Below are 22,911 nucleotides of genomic sequence, written 5' to 3' on the forward strand. Positions count from 1 at the left end.
GGGGTGTCCAGGGCTCACTGCTGTCCTTGCTGGTGGAACCTCTGCACCCCAGGCAGCTGCAGAGCTGGGAGGGCAGGATCCCTGCATGTAGGCACAGAAGGGGTGCAGAATAGCCCACCCTCTCCACACTGGCTTTTGACACCAGGGATCACCTGAAAAAGTGAGACTTCTGATAGCTTAAATGCAATGAATGGCCAGGTCCTGCTCCTACTGCAGTCAGTAACAGGAAAGGTTTCCCTGTGGGTGCTGGTATCAGGATTCAGTGAGGAACCTTCTCCCCTGCTCATTCTCTGATAGGCATCTGTTGTGACCAGCTCTGCTTTAAATTCCCTCTGGTTATGCTTGTGTCTGTAGGTGAGGGGATTTTACAAATCAAAAAGTCCTGAGGAGATTTTCACCTCCTTTCCAAATAAACACAAAGACCAGGGAAAAATTTGTTTCCAAGAAGATGAGTTGTATTGAGAAAAAAGCAAACTAGCCCTGCCAGAGGTGCTGCTTCAACCCCAGTGACAGGAGCCATGCAGGACGTGCATATGGAGCTGGAGCAAGGGGAAGGAGCCAGCAGAAAAGCTTCAGACAGGTCATCAGGAGACCCACTTACTTCTCTTTGAAAAGAGCCAGGAAGAAGTCAGACTTTTATCCAAAGATAAAAGGTCTATTGAACATATCCCCTTTTTTTGCTATGTGTGTTGGCCACCTTTACTTTAGGTGAACCACCAATACACACAACCCACAATAAAGCATACAAAAAAGAAAGGCTAAGTTCTTTCCAGTTAAGTTCTGTTAATGGTTACATATGACCTAACAGTCCTTGAAAAGCCCAGGCTGTAAGTACTTTCAACAGAAAAAAATCAGATTTCCTTGTTTTTTTTTTTTTTGTTGTTGTTGTTTTATAGGAGGTGTGTTGGGGAAAGATAAAAAAATATTGATAAAAGCACTTTTATTTTCAATATCACCATGAAATGTCTGGACACTGTTTGGACATTTAGAAAAACTGCTGGGGTAAGTGAAGGCATAAACAGAAATCTAATTCAGGCAATTGTCTTTTACACTTTTGAGAATCCAGACATGAAAACTTTTGGCACGAGATTTAGTGGCCTGTCCTCTTACTGGATATTTTAAAATGATAAATATCTAAAATATTTTTGAATTGTACAGACTAATGCTTGATTCTGAAAACCACCTTAACATTTCTCTTTTCAGGCTCATTTCTACCTTGACCTCATCTGCATAGAAGCCACTGCCTGATGTTCAGTGCTGTAACCACTCTGAAAGGCACCTTTTTACCCAGGTAAACTGAGTCCTGCTGTTCTGCTGGTTGTTGCTGATGTTACCTCCAGGTGCTGCTGAATCAGTCCTTGGTGCCCTCTGCAGCCCAGCCCTGGCAGCCGTGGCTGGGTGCAGCCTGAGTGCCAGGTGATTACATGAGGGCATGTTAATTGATCTCTTTTTGAAAAACCACATCACTGAACTTCAGCTTTAAGGAGAATTATAAGGCAGCTCTGTTCTCTTCTGGACTGTATTCCAGGGTATTCATGATTAAACCAGCAAAGCTGAGAGTGCTTAATGACTTGTTCAGAGTAAGGGAAGTTGAGTAAAGATTTCAAATCTAGTTTTCTCTTGGTGTTTTCTTGTGTTTCATTAGGGTTGACTTTTAAAATGCTTAGGCCTCACACCTCCACCTAAAGTAACTGGGAATTGGTAGCTGCTTATTATCAAAGCTGACACTCCTAATCCACTTTAAAATACATTGAGCTTTTACAGTTCCTCTTTTTGCCTTTTTTTTTCTTTTGGTTTTTCATCTTGATTTGGAGTCATAACTTGAAAGAGAAATGTGTAAAAACAAAACAACATTTCTCAGTGTTTATCATGTTAGCCTCAATTTTTTTAACTTCTACATTCCATACAATATAAGCTCCTTGTCACGGAATAATTCCCTCTGGAATGATTATGATACAAATTATTGGCCACTAGTGCCATTCCAAGTAATTGATTTTTTCAGCTCACTGACTGAACTGAAAAAAAAAAGCTGAGGGGAAAAAGTCATTTGTGTCAAATGAAATATATAGTTTTATTTTCAGATTTTAAACTGCATTTTACAATATTTTGGACAATTTTAAAGAAAAAATATTTCCAAAGGCAAAATTGTACCACTTTTGAGTTTTTAGAAAAATTAGTCAAAAAGTATTTACTAAAGTGGGTTGAATTCTAAAGATACTTTCAGCCATCCTGGACAGAAATTTCTTCTGTGAATAATTTATACTTCAAAAATATAATCCTTTCTCTTGCTGAAGAAAACTCAATGAAAAGCAAGCTGCTGAAGTATGCCAAAAGCAACTAGCATCCTACAGCTAACTTAAGATACTGAAAAAGAGATGCTGGGTCACCCTATTTCTAGCCCTGCTGGTTATAACAACACAACAAACACAATGCTTTATGTTAGGAGTAACTTTAAACAGTTTAGGAAATAAAGTCCTAAGTGTATCTTTTTAATTTGGGAAAACAATTCTTTCATCTAATATACTTCAATTATTGATTTGTGTAGAGAAAGCTTGTTTTCTTTCTCAGAAATACCATATGATAGTACTTTTCAATTATAGACACTATTTATTGTTATCTTGAAGCCAATAAACTGGCTAGAACTGCAAATGTTTTATTATGTTGTATTAAAGTCAGAAGAATTATACAAAGATGGGAAAATACTTTTTAGTATTAGAATGCTTGAGATAGGTGATAAATTGTCCCATTTTCACTTGCTTTTTACCAAAGAAAAATTTAAGGGGAATAATTTAAGTGCAGAATCACAGAACTTTGTGAGTTGGCAGGGACCCACAAGGTGATCCCTAGATGGTCTCTGGGTGTGATTCCATTGGCTGACGTGGATTTCTCAGAGCTGGGTGGCCAGAGCCGGGCAGTCCTGGCCAGAGGCAGCTGGAAAGGAGCTCTGAGACCTCAGATAGTGAAAGGCAGAGGGGACCTGGCTTCTGGCACTGGCCTTGGAGCAGTGGGTGATGTGTAGACATGAGCAGGTGACACGTGGACATGAATGGGTGACATGTGTGGACACAAGCAGGTGACACGTGTGGACATGAGCAGGTGACACGTGTGGACATGAGCAGGTGATGTATGGACACAAGCAGGTGACACGTGCAGACACGAGCAGGTGACATGTGGACATGAGCAGGTGATATGTAGCGTGTAGACACGAGCAGGTGATGTGTGGACACGAGCAGGTGACACGTGGACATGCATACAGGCCTGCCCATCCACCAATGCTGTTTTCACCCCAGTGCCAAAATAGCTCTGCCCTTGGGTTTGGTAGTTGTCCAAGCCACAAACTTATGTGACATGGGACAAGAGACTTTGTGTATGTCACTGTGAAAAGGGGTTGCTGACACTGCTTTGGGAAGCTGAAGTGACAAAGGGCTGGTAGTTTTAAAGCCTTGTATTTTAAAGTCTTAAAATTCTGACCTCATGTCAGATGAGAATAAAATAGGGATTGCTTTTGGCCTTCAAGTGCTCTGGAACATTTATTATTCATGTTTGTTTTTAACAAATACTGGGTAAATCAAAGAATGTTCACACAGACACTGCAGTGTCCACTGAGAGGCTGGGAACGTGTTTTTGTTGTCTGTGAAAACAGACATGCTGAGGGGTCAAATTTGATCCAGTGACTATAATATTCCATGTACCAGAAGAAATAAACAACTTCATTTATATTTTAAATGTTTCAAATCAATACTTCCCTTCATATTCTGTGACCCCCGCCAGGAAACTCTTATAACTGAAAATTTAAAGAATAGATTTTAACTTATGAATAATGTAAGGCTGTCATAGGGGAAAGCAACAGTGAAATACTGCTGACAGAAACAATCAGTACATGTTTATACTGAAGAACAAACCTTAGCAATTCCATCTTGCATAACACAGCTTTTAAAATCCTATACAAACTTTTCAGTTTTCCCTGAAATGTCAAGCAGTCTTCCTCAGCCTTAAACTCCACTGGAAAATACACAAGCTGTTTCTCAAAGACTGAGCTAATCTGGAAGTAAAATATATGCATATATAGAATAAATAGCTCTATGAAAAATAATAGAGAACTAATAGATGCAGGTAAAGAAAGAACTTCGATTTGAGAAAAAACCCCAAAGTCCTCAATACAGGGAGGTCTAGCAGTATCCACTTCTCAAGCAGCAGGTTATTACCAGGAATAGATCTAGCAAGATAGGACAGGATCCATTTTGGGGCACAGACACTCAGATGGTGAACCAGAGCTTCCTTGCAGTAAAGCATTCTTCAGGGCATAAGTGTGCTGCTTGAGTCTTGTTTGCACACTGACAGAGAGTTGCCATCCACTGAAAATAAGAAGAGGTATTTGTCCTGATGAGTAGGAAGAGCCACAGTGCCCTGAGAGAACCCTTATAAAAATGCTTGTATGACACATAACGTTATTGTTAATGAATTTGGGCATAATTATCACAAACTCCCTGAATTATGCAAATAAAAAAATCAAGAAGAAAAACATAATGGCCACTTCATTAGAAAATATTTTTCTAAGTAACACTTCTGGGGATGAAGGAGTTATTGTTTGTCTGATGTGTTTATAGCTGTGTTCTCTCTCTCAGACAATGAGGGCTGCAGAGGGGAAGGAGGGAGGCAGCTCACTGGAATTTAGGATGGTGCCCACAGCAGTCATGCCCTCCTTTCCCACCACTGCTGTTCATTGTTGTTCCCCATCTATTCTCATGCCTGCTCAGCATTTTCTCCTGTTGACCTACACAAGCCAGGAGGGGGAAGCAGTATGCAGGACTCAGAAGTGTCCCCAAATCTTGTTAAAGCAGTTCTCTGCTTGCAAACTGGGCAAAAAACATCAGGAGAGAAAAAGGGCAGCACTTGTAGATTTTCTGGTATACACAGATTTATCATGATAAATAGCAGATTGACTGAGCCAAATGACTTAGTGGCCATATAATCATATCACAAAGGGGACAAGCTTCTGGCATCTGTTCTTCTAACAGAAGTTGAATGTAGCTTGGTTTTTTTTTTTTTTTGAGAATCCAATATTTCTATTACTGTTCTTTTTTTTCTCCCTTATGCAAATCACTCCTGTATTTTGTCTCAGTTTTACCCCTTCATAATATTCTCAGGGTTTTCAGATGCTGACCTACTTGTGAAGGTAAAGAACTCTATAAAATAAGAAAAAAAGTGTTAGTCTGTAACAGGTTTCTCTTGAAAGGCAAGCATTGCAGAATGGGAACTCTGAGAACACCTCTTACAAAACAGCTGCCCCCTCTCAGTCTTACCAGCCCCTGCTCCCATGGCTGCAGGGCAGGACAAGTGCCCTGCTCTCCCCTACACCTCTGGGCAATTATTTATCTTTTCGTGCTTGACTAATGTAGTTATAGCAGCTGTTTCTGTGGGTTTTGTTTTTTAAATGTGCTAAGTTTATGATGATATAAAAAGTACACATTTTATGTGTTAGGAATTAGGGGGAAGCTGCTGCATGCAGGACATCAAGAGTGGACTTTACGGTGTATTAACTGTGTTTGCATTGCAGCAGTATTTACACAACTGTATAAAAGATATCTCTCCTGTTTGGGAGAGAGATACTCTCTCCACTCAGCCCATTTTAAATTGCTGAATCTTTTTCAGTGACAGTAAGCTCTTTTTTTTTTGTGGTCTAATATGTGCAAGAGATTTTTCAAAAGCCCTGGTATAATAAAACACAGTCAAAATTTCCAAAATCTCCAATTTTTTCCAAGAGTCAGCACTCAACCACTGTTACATAATTTAATTTTAAATGCCAAATGTCTCTAAAAATCTGTGAGTGATGCATCAAGTGATGTTCTTTGGATGAAGCCTTTAGAGCATATGTATCTCCTCTCCACAATTCACGAGCAGGCTGAATGTCAGCCACACACTTGTGCATTTGTTAGTCAAAGCACGGGTATGACTGTGCAGGGAGGAGAGCAGGGAACATTAAAGGTAATCCTTTGGACTCGGAGCCCTTTGTCATGCCCGTGGTATCGCTGTCTCGCATCTCTCCTATTTAAAGCATCTATATTTTATGAAGCACTAACAGACAAACAAACAAACCAACTTATAGACCACAAAGTCAGCATTAGTCTCCAAAAGCAGCCATTGGAAACATGAGGTATTGCAGGATCTGCTCTCTCAATACAGTGATTCAGTATCTTTAAAACCCTAAAGCTCCAATATGTATTTTAAGGCATCAAGTCTGAAGCATGAGATATTTATACATGGCAGAATGGAGGCTGTTGCTGTCATCGACCTGGAAGGATTACTGTTGGAAACAATCACCACACTGAGGTTACTCCTGCAGTGTCTAACTGACCTACCTGATGAGAAGGTACAATGATGCAAACTGCTTTGGGTGTGTAAGGGTTCTACATTATCGAAACTTTCTTTCAAGACATGTATACTAGAGGGGAAATGAAATATTATTTTTCATTTTAATTTTAATTTCATCCAACTTTTTCTCCACTCCCCCTTCACCACTCAGGAAAAAGAGAATGAAGCCCCTTAGTCATACCTGCCCCAACCCCCCTCCCGTCCAGCTTCTGGATTAGGTTGAACATTTTCAGTAGCAGAATATTATTGCAGATGATTTGATCTTTTGCTCATTACTAACTGTAACCCACCATACTCAAACCACAGCTTCCCATCTTTTAATTCTCCTCCTGTGTTGCAGAGGGGAAGGAGCTGCCCTTGCTGGCAGACTGCAATTCCTAGGGGACACAAGTGATTAAAAATGTAACTGGCTCCTTGCTGTTTTGTGTCCTGCTGGAAGAATTATTTCAGGGGCATTCAAAGGAAGGAAGGCATGGTTCCATAAACACAGGATCCTTAATGAAGCTTGTTAAATGATAAGCAATTTTCTGCATTGATGAAATAGAATAGCTTTACTTTTTTATTGCAAAGGGAGCTGTTCCTCCTGAACGTTTCCATTCCGTCTCTGAGGCACTCGGGCAGCGACTCCCCATGAGCTACAACTGAAGGAGTGATGATCACATCACGGAAAAGAGACTCAGAGACAGTGAGAAATGAGCAGCTGGAGGTATGTGGGGTGTGGGACAGGGGAAGGAGGATTCCCCAAGTGGGTCACTGGCAAAGCAGATGCCTTATACTGCAGCTCTGTCCCCAGGCCCAAATGCCATTGCTGCTCCCTGTTCTTGCTGGCTCCGCTCCCACAAGGGAACAGCAGGTTGTGGGACCTGCTGTGCTCTAAATGCGGGCCAGAAATGATAATTTGTTTTAAAAAACAAAACAACTTTTCCAAGTCAATTCATGGTTGTGCTTACATGGCAGAATCAACAGCTCTAGTTCTAAGAGAAGAAACAGCGCACAGTTCAATAAATATGAGAGAAATCTAAGGCCAAAGAAAAAGATCAGCTACTGAGGGAATGAATTTCATGTTTCCTCTCCTGCACAAATGGCTACCAGAGTTTCCTGGACTCCAGTGCATGTTCATGTGCTTGGTCGGATTAGCTTTTCTGAACAGGCCTAAACCAAAGCACTATAGAAACATTACCAAATCAAAGAAGTTAAATTACTGTGGTTATGACAATTTCAGTAAACACCATCCCAACACCTAAAGATCTTTAATGCACAAGAGAGTTCAAGGGAAAAATAAGTAAAATCTGTTTTATCACCTATAAAAGTCAGAAACAATAAACTGTCCTGCAACCATTCTGTATCTGGTAACTTGCATTAAAATATATATAAAGTATACTGGGAACTGAAGCAATGCTTCAGTTCAATAAAACAAATATAATTAAAGAGAAAGAATCCTGTTTTTCCTCTGCTTGCAATTTCAAATGAGAGCTTCTTAAAACTTGTGACCATTGCTGGAATCCAATTCAGAACCTCAGCTTATCAAATTCCCTGCTCTGGCACCATGCCTTTGAGGTATTATGAAGCGCTCCTCATCAAAGCATCCCTGTCTATAAATGCTCCCAATTACTTTAAAGAGCAGACACCCCATTTTGAAACTGGCAAGTGTTCCCTGTGAATCAAAATGGAGTCACCAAACGTGCAGCCTTCAGCTCGTGCTTCTTTTCTTGAAAGGTAACAAAGGAAAATGTGTTAGCACAAAAAGTCTCCTTGTAACATTTTAAACTTGAAAAGCTTTGCAGGACAGCACACCTACACAATGCCACCGCTTTTTGGGACACTATAGACCACACATCTTATCCTGTAATTCATTCTGGGATAGGGAAACTGCCAGGCTAATGAGCTCTCCTGCAGCCTCTTCCCCTGCAGGTGCTTCCCTGGAAGCACAATCTTAAATCAGACACAGCCATGCCAGATGTAACCTCCTGAACAAACTCCATCCTCACTCCCACCGTGGTCTGAGCAAGCCACGGCAGCACGAACGTCTGACTTTGATGAAAGCACAAACTTCTTTTCCATTCAGACAGTGGAAGCCAAATTAATTCCTCAGCTTCTTTAATGCTGAGAGCCACATCTCAGGAATTCAATACAAGAACATATTAATCTCTCTGATAGGTGATAGTGCAATATATTACTGATGGGGGAGCCAGCACGTCAGCACTGTGATAGTGACCCTGACCAGCAGATGACTGAATGGGTAAGGAGTGAAGGAGCTGCTTTGGCTTGAAGGCACAGCTCAACTTTGGCAGGCAGTCCTTCACTCTTGCCCCACTGCTAATTTTCCAACGCATTACTTTGTGGCATGGGTATCCAGGAAACCTCATTATGAAGGTATGTGACAGCCCCTGATAATACATGTCTGTGGCAAAATAATTGATCCCTCTTTGCAGTGGTGATCTTTAATGCTCACGGGGCTTGGGAGGCTATTAGATGGCAGGCACCCTTTGATGGTCTCCAGCATAATACGTTACCAGACAGCAATGTGCCACCTATCTATCACTTACAAAATAATGTCATCCCTCAAAAAGGGCCTGGCAGTTGGGGTTAGCAGAGGAAGGGGGTTTAATTATATTTGTGGATGAAAAGGTGTCCTGAGAAAAGTGTGCAGCCTGATTATTTATTGGCTGTTCAAAAGCACTCAGCACAATATAAGGAAAACATCAGGCTCTCCAATACGGTAGTTCACATTGCTGTTACAGACTCTAGCCTTGAAATCAAGTTCAAGCTGAAGAACAAAATTACCTCTTACAATATGTGGTTTACTTCTGAAAATGAAAAGGGTAAGAGACGTATTAGCAGTGTTGGCATTAGTGGAGGCAGCTGTTTTTAGATATTTGGTATTTCAGGGATGTGAGTTTAGCATCATTACTAGAAGTACAGCTTACTATATTCCTCTGCTAACTTTCCAACAGTGAGCAGATGGTTACCCTATTACCAACCATTTGCATTTAACATATTGTAATGATTTATATACCACATGCCACCGAGCAAAGTAAAAACAGTCGATGGTAACTAATTAGTTGAGCGTGAAGATGTATATCTCAATGTATAGATCGTTATTGTGATAAAATTTAATCTTCTTGGTTGTTATTAAGTTTAATGTGTGGTGTAACAGAAATATTGGTGGCAGTTAAATGTGAACCTTCATGTCACTTTACCATTGAGACAGTATTGGTATCATTAATATTTCCACCAGCACTCCTTTACATGCCATTTTATGAATGATGGTGACAGAGGGTAGTTTATAACAATCCATTATTCTTCTCTACCAATCCTTCTTAAGTGTATTTCAAGGTATTTTATAAATCCTAATGTATCAGATAATTGGCTCACATTACAGGACAACGCACATCTGGAGAGGGTGGAAGTGGGAATGCTGCTTAGCAGAGACGAAGTACGCTCAGAGCTACCATAAACACAGAAATGGATTTAAGAGAGAGAATAAAAAGAATCACAAGGTCATCAAGGGAGTTTGCAAGGAACAAGCTGACAACGACTGACATTGACATGAACATCAAAGTCAGAAGATAGACTCAAGGGTTCAGAGGAAGAACATAATTTTAGAAACCTGCCCTCCACAACTAGAACATGGGCAGGTCTACATGCCATGTATGGCACTATCCATAGTATGTCCCAAGGCCTGATCAGATGTAACCTACAGTATGAAGCTATGGATTATAAGCCTTATCCTGAAATGGTTTTCGTTCACTTCTTGGCTTATTTCAAAATGGTAGCCACCACCCCAGAAATGTCAAAATAATTCACAGTGAAGTACAGCTGGGTTACTCCAGAGTATAGCAGCATTTCCAGCATAAAAAGTCTGGATGAACTGTTATGTGAACAACCAGTACTGGTGACAGACTGACTCTAAGGCTCCAAGGACTCAGTATGCTGCAAAAATTACAGGTGGTCTCATTTGGGAGTTGCAGTATGTCAAGAGGTTCAGCAGTTCCTGCTCCCTCCTAATGTCATTAAGACACCTCTTGCTACTCAGCATCCTTTCATTTCTACCATATCCCACAAATTTCCAGGGACACAGCCTGTTCTCCTGCAAAGGGCTGCAGCCAGCATTCTGCTTTCCTGAATGCGTCAGCAGCCAGACTTTCTCTTGGGAATTCGACCTGCAGTGTAACTCTTCGGCTCCTTTTCCCTGACACTATTGCTGCCTGCTAAAATTGCAGCATTGCCATTTGTTTCTGGAACGCTTTCCTTACTTTTCCATGAACTAGATGATAATCTGTAGGAAAGTGTTGAAAACTTCCCCTGTAGCTCAGCCCAGTTAACGATATGCTTCACCTGTGTTTTACTGAGGATTTTTCACCAGAGCCTGCTGTGATCAAATAGGGACTGCGATGATTCCCTTTGAGCAGGGGTCACTCGTACTGCTGAGGCACAAAAATCCCTGAGGGGGACTCCAGAGAGAATGGCAGGAAGGGTCCTGCAGACCCCACATAATGATACCATTAGACCTTGACCTTTACTAATTCACTTTCTATTTCTGAATAGGTGTGACTGTATCACTGGACTTGACAGAACTGGCTGCTTTACATCAGCTCTATCATATGGATAAGAGCACACTGACATGTGTGAGTTTTTTTCTCATTTTTTTAAACAGAAGCTGGGATAGCCTTCTGACTTCTGTCCTCCCTCCCTCATTTCCCCCCCTTTTGCTCCTTCTGTCCTCCCTTCCTTTTCATCACCTGTTTTCCCTCATTCCTCCTACATGCATTTGAAACTCAGTGAGTTAAGAGTAACTTCACTCAAATAACTCCTGACTTACAGGATGGCATCTGAAACGAGTATCAAGACTGGTCTCTTGTTTCAATACTTAACTTCTAACATACAGGGAGTGATACAGAGCATATCATGGCACCATTCTAAAGGGAAATGGGAGGAAAGGCAGTGGGGTAACTCTCTTAATTTCAGATATTTCCCTAGATCACAGCTGAATGATGTGTTATTTATTACAGCTACAAAAAAAATCCCAAAACAAAAGAGAGAGAAGGATCACCTGTCAAGAGAAAGTACGTGGATATTTTGGGTTCAGCTACTACTTTCTGAGGCACTTCACACACTGAGAAGTGTCGAGGAAGAATCAGCACCTAAGCAGATGCAGTCAGGTACTGACATGAACAAAACTAATGGCAGGCAATATCACAGCACTGGTACCCATGGAAAGGATCAGAATGCAAACTTAAAAAAACCCCAAACCCACGCCTCAAAAATGGTAGCTCCTATTACTTGTGATATAGTTGGAAATTTTTAAACTTTTAATGTGATAATATGTTGTACCACTCCAGCTTTAACTTCAACCAGAAGGACATCCCTGTGCCAGGAATCAGTTGTATATGTGATACAGGAGATCCTTAAGCTTATTTCAGTGTTTGCATTAAATTGCACTCTTTTCAAATGAAAAGCTTAAAAGGAAAGAAAGTTTCTGCAAGCTATTGGAATCACTGAATTTATTCAGAAGGCTCTTTGGATTGCTTCTCAGCATACAAAGCAATACAGAAAGAAAAATCCTCATTTCTTTCATCAGTATTTTTATCTCTATTCCTTTAATATTCAATGGCAAAATGAATTATACTACAAAAGGTTTGGTGCCTCTCCTCAATAACCCTGATCCTGCATGATACTGAGCTTCCTTGAAAGACAGCTGGGGGACATCAGTAGGGAAATACTTGATGTCTTGCAAAAAAGAAAAGATGACCAGATGCTAATGAGCTAAGTGATAAGTGAAACCTGGGGATTTAAACCCACTGATTAATTTCAAAAGCATATAGCAGAATGAGGGTCCTAGACAGCATTCAGACACCACTGCTCTGCTCCCCTTCCAGCCACTGTGACTGAGGCCACACCAAGCTGATGGGCAGGACTTCTGCCATCAGGATGCAGGGGAGAAATCAGTATTATCCAAACACAGGCACCAGTAAAACCCGCCCAGGACACCTGTACTGAGTAAACCCCTGGAGACAGTTCATGTGTGAATAAACACCACGACCATTTATTTCAGCTCCTGATGACCCTAGATTTGCTTACAGAAAATGAAGGACCATTCTCCTTAGTGACATTCTACAGTAGATATATTAAAAATGCAAAAATTGCACTTGGGACTTACAGATCAATTGACATGCTCTTAAATACATGCTTCTTTTTCTTTCCTGTTCTCTAATGAGTTTATAATTTAATCAGAGAAACTGCTAGATTCCCTCCAAATACTAGTGAAAATCTCAAAGGAGAAAAGCTGCTTATGCAAGTGTTCCTGTAAAACAAAGAGTATTCAAGTATGGTAAATAACTACCAGAGTCAAGAATGGTATCCAGTTTTTTGTCTCCTTAAAAGCTTGAAGCCTACATATCTTAATATTCTGAGCTGAACATCAATTAAAACATTTTCTATTATAAATAAGACTACAGCATTTCTATAGATTATAACTTCCCTTGGGCAAAGCTCTGCTTTTGAGGTAAATTACAGAGGGACATTATCATATAGTGTTGCCAAGTATATGACAGAGTAACATAGACATTTACTCCAATTAATCCATCCACAGACTGCACCTGCAGAATAAGGCAGAGGATGGCACCCAGCAGAGCCCAGCCTGCCTGGTGGAACCGTGTGCCTGAAGCTGCAGGGTGAGCTCCCACTCAGGGCAAGGCCCTCACCCACCCCAATCCACCACAGCCTCAGGAGCAGTTCAGCCTCACAGCCGGCAGGAGCAGCGGGCTGAGCAGGGAGACAAAAAAGCCCCAACCCCCTCAATAGCAAATATATTTTCCTTCAGATTAATTTATTCAGATGCTGAGATGGATTTGAATTTCGAATAGATAAAGTGAGAGCAAGGAAGTGCTAAAACTGAGGTTACTTTACATTTGTGTATTGTGAGTTAGAGGTTTCTATTGCAGCTGGGGCTGCAACTGCAGCTGAGACGCGGTCAGAAAACCCTGGGGCTTAAATACAGAAGCTTCAAGGCGAGAAGAGTATAAAAATAAATTCCAGAGGGCTTAATAGCATTGTGCAGAGACTGGATATTCTGGTGTCACAAAGAAACTGGTGGCTCTTAGATCAAAACCTAACCATTCAAAAGCAATAAGAGCCTTTGTTTTACCCAGCCAGTCTTTCTGTTACCCACTGGGACGACGGATTTTACAAGCATCCTGAATTACAGTTAATTTACAGTGTATAAATGTACATGTCACTGACAATATAGAAGTTAGAGCAAAACTACTTTAAAATTAACATGGTTAAACCTTCAGCAGTCTGATCCAAAATCTGCTAGGAACCTTGAGCTTGACTTCAAAGGAATTATTATCAGCATTTTAGTGAACTTCAACAAAAATAGGTTTAAAACTGGGAGCTGTACCTCACTGCTTATTGCCAGGACTGTCCTTCCCATGGAATTGAACACAGGTAGAGCCTGCAGACGGGTCAGGCCACCTCTGCAGGCACCACAGTGAGAGAAACCTTCCTGAGGCTGCGGCACAGGGCACCCTCTGATCCTCTGCAGCAAGGCCAGATGAGGGGAAAATGTCTGCTCTTTCTTAGCTTCCCATCTCAGAAGACTTTATTTATGCATTAGTTGACCTTTCTAGCTGTTAGGACCATCTTGCTTCAGCAGTTAATTAACACAAGTGCCATAATTTAATACAGTTAATGCTACTTTATGCCCTTTAATGTACCTTCCATTAGTGATATTATTGTAGTATTACCCTGTAAATTAAAATAAGATCAAGAATAAGAGAGGCTCTCTTTAATTAAGGTACTGGCACACTGCATCGTCCATTATTCACTAGAAAAAATCACCCTGATTTAGTGAAGCAGACCATCAGTAAGTCAGAATTAGTTCATGTGGATTATTAGGTTTCTTGAATAATGGGAGCACAATGGGGTTGCTGAAATTGCTAACAGCCACGTTTCCTTTTTTTCATCACCTTAATAAATACACAATGGAAGTGGTAAATTGAAGAAGAATAAACAGGTGGTAATAGAGGAGAAAAGGCATTCATTGAGAGTACACAGGTTTTCATCTCTAATGCAACATACATCAGGCTTATTTCACACCAAAATGCAAAGTAATGACAAAACAAACCTATATTAAGTGGGCAAATCTCCTGCCTATAATTCATTGTGAAGTATTAACCACCACATAGTCCTGTATATTTAACATAGTGGCTTTAAGATAGATGCTTTTCACTGTCATTGATGCTTAAAACACAGTGTGAAACAAATTACATTTTATGCTGCCTTTAGAAATATGCTATTATGAGCTTTGGTGATTTTAACTGTATTTGACCTACAAGTTATGTTTTTCAGAAAAAGGAATAGCTTTAAAGTGGCTGCCAGCATCTTTCATCCACTACATGTCAAGCTCCTTGGTAACCTCCTGTCTTCATGGAATAATCTAGTCTAGTTTTACCAAATTTATATAAATAGCTGGGTCTCAAAGCCCAGAATATGAATCTTGGTAGCAAAACAAAATAATTTTGTAACAATTTCCAGTATACATTCTCAACTAAGGAGCAAGAGCTGGAAAGCTCAGCTGAACTGGAAACTGCGGCACAACTACCCTGGTAACCTTTGCTTCCCTCCTCTGGTTCCCATGCTCAGGCCATGCCAGGGAACATGCTGGGATTGTTGATTGGGAGACTCTGGTGGGAAGAGGCCATAAAGTTACTGGAAGAGACAAAAAATACCTAAAACTAGGTAACAGTGGGCTCATTGCAAGTTACAACGGGTGCAGCTGAACAACCAGGGGCTGTGTACTGTAGCCCCACAGCTGCTCAGCAGCAAGCAAGCCATAAAGCCTTTAACAAGAAAGGCTCACTAGTTATTGAAGGAAATGGCACCAAATCCCAAAAGAGCTGTTCTTCTCATTAGCAGAAAAGTGATAAGAATTCACATGAATCTAATCTACTGAGGTACTATTACACATCAGATACTTCTTTTAAAGTACATGTCCAATTACTGCAGCATTTAGACAACAAGCATCAGCATCAGATAAGTTCTCTATACAGTCATGCTTCATTTCTACAGATAATTTTTCACAAGATTGGTGAGCCCCAGATGTGCTCAGAAGGTTTCTGTTTCTAATTTGCATGCAATGCACTTTTTTTTAATCCTTCAGATGCTTTCTTTGATAAAGTAATGATAATCTAATTGAAGTCAGACTAAGCTCCTAATGGGTTTTCAGACAGGGAACAGGCTTTCCTTAAAGCCTAAGGACCTACAAATCCTGAGCTTTGATATGATGCCTCTGATGATGTAGAGCTAACCTATGTGGAGGGAGCCCAGAGGAGAAAATATACACATTAAATAGGTGCTATTTTTCTGTATTGAGGCTAATTTTACCAAACTATTTCAAACAGTATCTTAAGCTGTTCATGATCCACTTAGCCCTCCCAAGAGACTTCAGAAAAATAATTTACAATGTAACTAATGAGCATTGCAAGAAGAATTCTTAAAACAGCAACATTTATTTTAGGTTTTCAAATGTTAGACTAGTAATTTTGTACGTGCGGATATATAGTTGATGTGGACACAGAAGACTGTAACTGCATGTTAAATCTTCAGTCCTAAGAAATGTATTTTGATGATTTTGATTTTCACTACAGGAGTAATAGAAAAACAGTCAGCACTGTTTTATATAATCACTATTTTTTTCACTCAGTTCTGAGTCTGCAAAGAAAGTCCCTGACCTTCCAAGATAGATTAGCTTTTCTGTTTGTTTTGATACTTAGATTCTCTTGAAGAAAAAAGTTTTTTAAAAAGAAAGCCTTAAACCCCTTATAGGAGAAACAGAGAAGGAACAAAAGGTATATCAGACTGGCAAGTGAATTGCTAATAGAGGTGATCCCACTTATTTCCTCTGAACAACTTGGCATCTGAGACCCATACAAAGGGATCATTCTCCTGCTTGAGGGCATCAGTCAATTGCTAGTTTGAGCTGGGAACAAAATTTCTGATAGGAATGTCACTGCAGTTATTATTTTTGGAACTACAGCACTTGATACCAGCCACCACTTGCCCTAGAGGTAACCATTTGTCTTGAACCCAGCTGAATAATCATCTTTGTTATATTCAAATCAGCCTATCTAAAACACTGTTGGGTTTTTTCCATTTTAATTCAGCTTCTCTGCATTTCAGAGCTAATTAAAGTAGAAGGAATGGGCGCTAATCTCTGCTGCTTTCCTTGTCCACAGCCAGACCTAGTGGGAGGGGTTTGGGTAAGGGTTGCTGTATCGATCACAGCTCACATTAGAGACCTGGAAAGGTCAAATGATAAAACAGAATCTCTGTTTTTAGTTAACTGCCATTGGATCAGACTCCAACTTCATAAGAGAAGAAAGTGTTTGACTGCTAGGGTGACTTCCTGAGCCAAGACCTGAACCGTCCTGCCTGTGAGACCCAGGGCTCCAGATCCAAGGTGAGTGCCAGCAAACACCCAGAACTTGTGCCACTGAGTCAGAAACTTCTGGTATGACAGCAGTGGCCTTCAGTTGAGCCAGATTTCCAGTGAACACTGGCAGAAAATATCATCTTCTTTGGGGAAATAAATAGTTTTGAATACCTTTTCAAATCAAACACATATGCCTGTTTCTAAAGTTATATATTCTCTTACCTTCCGTATACCCTTATGTCTGAAATTGCATAAAAGTAGCGCGCCAGGTGTTGCTCATCAACATATATTTCACCAGTTGCTGGCCTAAGCAGTCTTATCCTCAGATCTGTGATGGTAAAGAAATCTCTTAACTTCTTGGTGGTATCAAGCTGGCCATAAAGAGAAGCCATGTTATGAAGCCGAGGTCCAGCAAAAAAAGCAAATCTATCTTTGATTTCAAAGTGGATTATTTTGCTATTTGTCATGTACCCAGTAGAGTATTCCTCTGTGCAAATGATTTCTAGGACTGTGTGCTGTGATAAATCCCTCACTGATTTGGGATCCATGTGAAAAGCATCTAAGCAGTCTGTGGCATAGTACTGGTAGGGCTGCCACGTTCGTCCATAGTCGAGTGACTTCTCCAGGATCATTTGGTCTGGACGGCCAGATTCAAAGGTGATGACTATGTTATCTGTAAGCTCAATGGTTTTGTTCCAGGAGAGGGTAATATTAACATGAAGAGGCTTTGGATAGTCCTTCCAAGTTGTGGACTGCCAAAACGTGGAGGGATGTCTTCCTTCCAGATCGAACATCAGTTCTGGAGGATGAGCCAGTTCTTGGGTACTTGCATCACATTCATTATTGCACATGTAGGGATTCCCCTGGAAAAGAGCAAAGCAGTGTTACAAGGGGCACCACAGAGGTGAGTGTGACACACAAGATGTTTCTTGACTGAGGACCGCTTTTTCCAGGAGGAAAGTCAAGAAAGAAAAAACAAATGCCGGCAAGTAATAACTTTATCTTAATGAGATTAATCCTGGCTGTTTTACCTGCTGAAGTACAAACACAACATAGACAGCACCCTTGTGTCTGTACTGTAGACATTTTTCTTAATATATGTTAAGAAAGGAACAAAGTTTTTTATCCTGAACAACTTGGACCAGAGATTGAGTCACAAAAGACTAAGAATGGTATGCAAGTCTCTAATAGCTCAGTAACTCCAACTCTTGTTAGAAAGATTCAGCAGCCAAAGAGGGTATCTTTTTGAAACAAGCATGTTCCTCAGAGCTATGCCCAAAAAAGTACTAATTTTTAGGGCAAGTGTATTTTGTTAGCAGTGCAGCCTGTGTGTATTCAGTATGAGCCAGTATTCAGTACACTTTCAAGTTTCCTTTCACCCAGGTGGGAAATTTATCATGCTTAACCAGCTCAACACTGCCCTGCCTTAAAACATTTACACTTGCAACCAAAAGCCATTAGAAAAACAGTGCTCTGTCAGCTCTGGGACTTGATTCAGGTATCTGCCATCTTATTACAGGGTACCAAAGTACTTCAGAAAAGACTTTTCATGAGGCACCAGGTTCAATTTATCAGGACAAGATAATCCAGCACTTGATTAGGTGGGAGATGTCAGTGGCTCCAGCTGGAACACTGCCAAGGTGGCAGGAGCTCTGAACTGAGGGTTGAGTTAAAAACAGCAACAAAAAAAGCTTGCCAATAGTGCACAGCTTTTACTGCTGCTTGTCCTCTGGAGCAAGGTGAAAGTGAATTATTCTCTTTCTGGCCTTTTGATGCATTAACTTTCACACTACAATCTTCTGCTTCTTCACAAAGGCTATTTTGTCTGCAGATTGGGGATATCTTGCGGCAGTTGCCAAGATATCAGACCCTGTAGACTGCACTGAATCACGTATATCTAATTTCAGCTTTCAACAGTACGTTAGTATTTTGCTACTTGTTCATTCTGTGTTTGTTCCAGAAAGCAACTGCTCCTCTCTCTGTCCTTCCCTCCACCTGATACTCAGATTGTGGAAGAAGCCTCTATTCACTGACAGTCAGCACTGCTGGGGGAAAATATGCACATGCCTATACGTGGCAGAGCTCGATGAGGTCATTAATGTAGGTGTTATTGTCATTACTCAGAGCTCCCTGCACCTGCCCTGAAAAGAGAACAAGCCCTGGCATGATGATCAACCTTTTCTTTTCTTGTAATTGCAGTTATACTTCTCTCCATCTCAAAGCCTGAGGGCAATGAAGTGACTCAGTGCTATCCAGTGTGGAAACAAGTTTCAAACATGAGTTTCCACCTTGGCCACTGCTCTGCTCCTTGATATACTCCCACAAAACACGAGCAAAAGAACTTCTGCACTCACTTTGACCTCCCCACTGGCAACTTCCTCTTACCTGGGTTGGAAAATGCTATTTTCTTTCCCTTTGTTGTTAATACAGCTGAAGTGCTAAAACTGACAACGATTGACTGGGACTGGAAGTTAGGGAAAAAAACTACATGACAACAAAACGGGTCATTTGAAAACCAGCTGTAACTGGAAATACTCTGCAAAATTTTGTCTATAATCTGTTACAGCTCTGATTTCAAGCTCATGGTTGCTATTTCTATGCCTTCCTTTTGAATAAAACAGTGAAAATTAAAAGTAAGCTTCAAGCAGGAGAGAGAAAACACAGAATTTTTAAATATTTAAGCTCCATTTAATATACCAGATAGAAATGGTAGAATCTGCTAACTTCACCAAGCCTATTTTCCTCAGGGAAAATATATATATTGTGAAATCTGTAAAATTCCAGATCCTTTGGCTATATGTAAATATCAGTTTATCAGAAGATGCTCAGATTGCGTAAGTCACACCTGTCTGAGGTTGCCCAGAAAAATCTGATCACTTAGATCTGTGTACCTCTAATCTATATGCTTTATGCTTCTGCTTTGGCAAAAGCAACTGCACTGGGCAGTCACAGGTATCAAAACCCAACAAATAAATGCTCCTGTGCAGCCAGACAGGTGCATTAAGCACTGCTGAGGGATGGCTTTAGTTTCCTGCTCCAAAAGCAACCGCTGAGTCTGTTGTGACTCTTTGTGCTAAAAACTAAAGCTACTCTGATCCCTTAGTCCCTGGATGCTGGAGGAAGCATGTTTCATGACTTCCAGCAGCTAACCCAGGTTGTATGGGATGTGGTGTTTCTTTCTCTCTATTGGTTGATTTATTTTACTCCCTTTGCCGTTTATCTTTTATGTTTTAGCAAAAGCTGAGGTGCCAACACAATCAGAGAATAACTGGGAGAGGATGTTCTAAAAACACTCAACAAGCTAATGTGAATACAGTATGACAGTGAGAGCTGGCAGCCCTAGCTTGCAACTGAAATGCAGTCCATAACCCTGTGCACAAAGCTTTTTAGGGAAAGATGAAATTATTCCCGTTAATGGCAGAGTATTATGAGAAATAGGTCAGAATCCCAGTGCTGTCCTGTCCTGCACCTGAAACTCTTCCCAGTGGTAACAGCAGTGTCACAACCTGCCACTGAAACACTGGGGTAAGGACATCACTGCAAATGAGAATCCTAATGAAAGCTTCAGGTGTATCCTCACCAATGAACTTAATTATTCTTTTGATTTTATGGCACAGAATTCTCTTTTAAGAGGTGAATGATTTGATGACACCAAAATAACCTGTGTGGAGTTCAAGTGCTTGAAAGTAAAAATTAGGAGAAAAAAATCTAAGCTGATTATAAGCCAATAAAATAAGTGTCCTGAACTCTAAAAGGAGGAGAGAAATTATGAGTTTATGTAAATTCCCCTCTGTCTACTGACATGGCAATTGCTGATGTAATTTTGAAATATTTAATATAATTATTGCTTCAGAGGCTTGGAATCAGGTTCCCTTTTTCTCTGCTTGCAACTTGGCTTTTAACTGCTTCTAATTAATCTTAAATGTAATTTGCATGGTAAGTCATACTTACATTACCAAAACAGTCTAAAAGGGTCTTACTCTACACAAATGTCCCTCAGTACATGTTATTATGAAAACAATTAATGTAACTGAGATTAGTTACATATTTTAATGCCTTGATCTCTGTGATAATCCTCTTTAAGACTTTTGTCTCAGTAAAATGAATACAACAAAGACAAACTTTGTCCAATTTGTGAAAACCAAGCTCAGTCTGTGTTGGGGCCATCTGAAGGATCAGACCTTTCGCATCTCTAAGTAATTTTGTGCCCAGCAGGCAGCTGTAAATAGATCTTCATTTAAGCCTTCCAAGACACAGCTCTTCAGTAGAACAAGGTGGAAAATATTTACAACTTTTCAAAATTATATTTAAGCCATTAAGAGAGTTTTAAATAATTAAATACTGATAAATACTTCTAAACACTTTAGTGCCAATTAGCATAAAAGGTAGCTGAGTCTTTCCCAACACCTCAACCATGACCACCTAAAACAACCCACTATTTTCCTGTACAGCAATGGGAGATTGATATTAGATAGCTCCTTGCAGGCAGTCAAATTAAGCTGCTATTAATTTTGGTTTTGGCTGCTCATGAAATTGAAAATATTACTGAAACTACTGCCATGGTCTAAGTGTTGGTTTTAGGAGGAGGTACCTGATTTGCAGGCACAGTGAGGACATGTGGCCATATCACATGACTCCACCACATTCAGCCCAGGCCGGAAAAAGCAGAGTTACCTGAAAAGCTCCTGAGTAGGCTGACTGGGCCCAGTAGGTTTCCCCTCAACTAGCTGGCTTTAGTTTGTTTTAGGACACAGCAATGTCTCTTTGAGCCAGGCAGCTTGAACTTTTATACTGGTGTTGGAGGTGCTCTGCAAGTGTCCCTGGCTGGGACACTTGCTTTTTCCCACAGTTTTTTCCTTGCAAACAGCCTGAGCCCTAGTCTGCATTTACTGCCTAGGGTTAGGGTTACACCTATGGTTAGGGTTCCAAAAACCACAAAGCCCAGAGCTCCAGGCACACTGCAGCTGCAAAAGGCATCCCAAGGGAAACATAAAATTGCCACAACAGGCCTTCCTTCACCTGGCCTTGCTCCCCCTGGGCAGCAGTGTGTCCTACCAAAAGCCTCTCCAGGACCAGCACAGTGACCCTAGGGTGAGGATTTAGGCCAAAACCAGATGTCCAGCAGCAGTGTGACCTCTCAATGTCAGCAGGGGAGCAGCAGCAGTGCTGCAGCTGCTGTTCAAGGGCTGCAGTTTGGGTGCTGCTGTTCAGGTGAAGCCTCTGGTCTCTCACCTGTGCAGCTCCTCAGTGGCACCCACTCAGGCTCAGGGTTCAGCTGAAGATGTTGCTCCTTTCAATGTGTTCCCTGTCCACATTAAGACCTCATGGACTTTCTCACTGAGGAACAAAGACAGAGGGCCTTAAATCTTCTGTAGCGTGAAGACTGGAAGCTGTATCACAGATTTCATGCTGTAATGGACACCTGGCTAAATCCCTACAGAGGATTATAACTTGCATTTTCAAACTGGTGAAGGCTGCTGAGGTCAAGCTGGCCAAGACTTAAAAAGAACCAAAGTAAATTTTCAAGGAGTGAGTCACTTCAACTGATTTTTATACCACTGCCACAAGGTAATTAGATCAGATGCACGAGACAAGAAATAAATACAGCCTCCCTTATGTCTGGAGTGTGGCTGTGTGGTAAATTACCACATTCAAGTCACACTTTTAGAAATAATGGAGTATTTCTGTTTTCCTTTTCAAAAGATCATTACAATTAATTCACTTGGTGCATGCTGTACGTTGTAAGTGATTAATTAGACAGTAATAGCTAACAGCAGCAATTGCCCTAATGCTTACATGTTGCATGTGGTTTTTAACCAGGAATTACTTGTTTACCTTGACAAAGCCAGATTATGAAACCATTAATTGTGAGATACTACTACACCTAATAAGGTGTTGTTCTGCTAAAGGCAAACAGTCAGTGAGGTGGAGGACTGGCAAGGTCCAGGATCTGGTGCATGATAATTGATGTTATCAAAGCCACTACATCCATTAGCTGGTTTGAGAGCGTCTTGGTCAATGTCTGCAGAATTACTGCTGTGATGATGACAGCAATGGCTGTAGACAAGAACATTTTACCATCAACAGCCTTTCATCACTGCAGT

At 40.8% G+C, this 22,911-nt stretch overlaps 1 protein-coding gene across 11 annotated transcripts in view; it reads right to left on the reverse strand.

Annotated features, from left to right (window-relative positions):
• Window positions 1-22,911, reverse strand: part of NTNG1 (netrin G1) — a 146,737-nt gene that overhangs the window by 67,296 nt on the left and 56,530 nt on the right. For all 11 annotated transcript variants that reach the window (XM_064720331.1, XM_064720328.1, XM_064720332.1 and 8 more), the window contains exon 3: window positions 17,030-17,670. In XM_064720331.1, the coding sequence (XP_064576401.1) occupies window positions 17,030-17,670 (641 nt within the window). The remainder of the gene's footprint in view (window positions 1-17,029; window positions 17,671-22,911) is intronic.

The sequence above is a fragment of the Zonotrichia leucophrys genome, chromosome 8 (genome assembly GCF_028769735.1).
Source record: "Zonotrichia leucophrys gambelii isolate GWCS_2022_RI chromosome 8, RI_Zleu_2.0, whole genome shotgun sequence".
NCBI lineage: Eukaryota > Metazoa > Chordata > Aves > Passeriformes > Passerellidae > Zonotrichia > Zonotrichia leucophrys.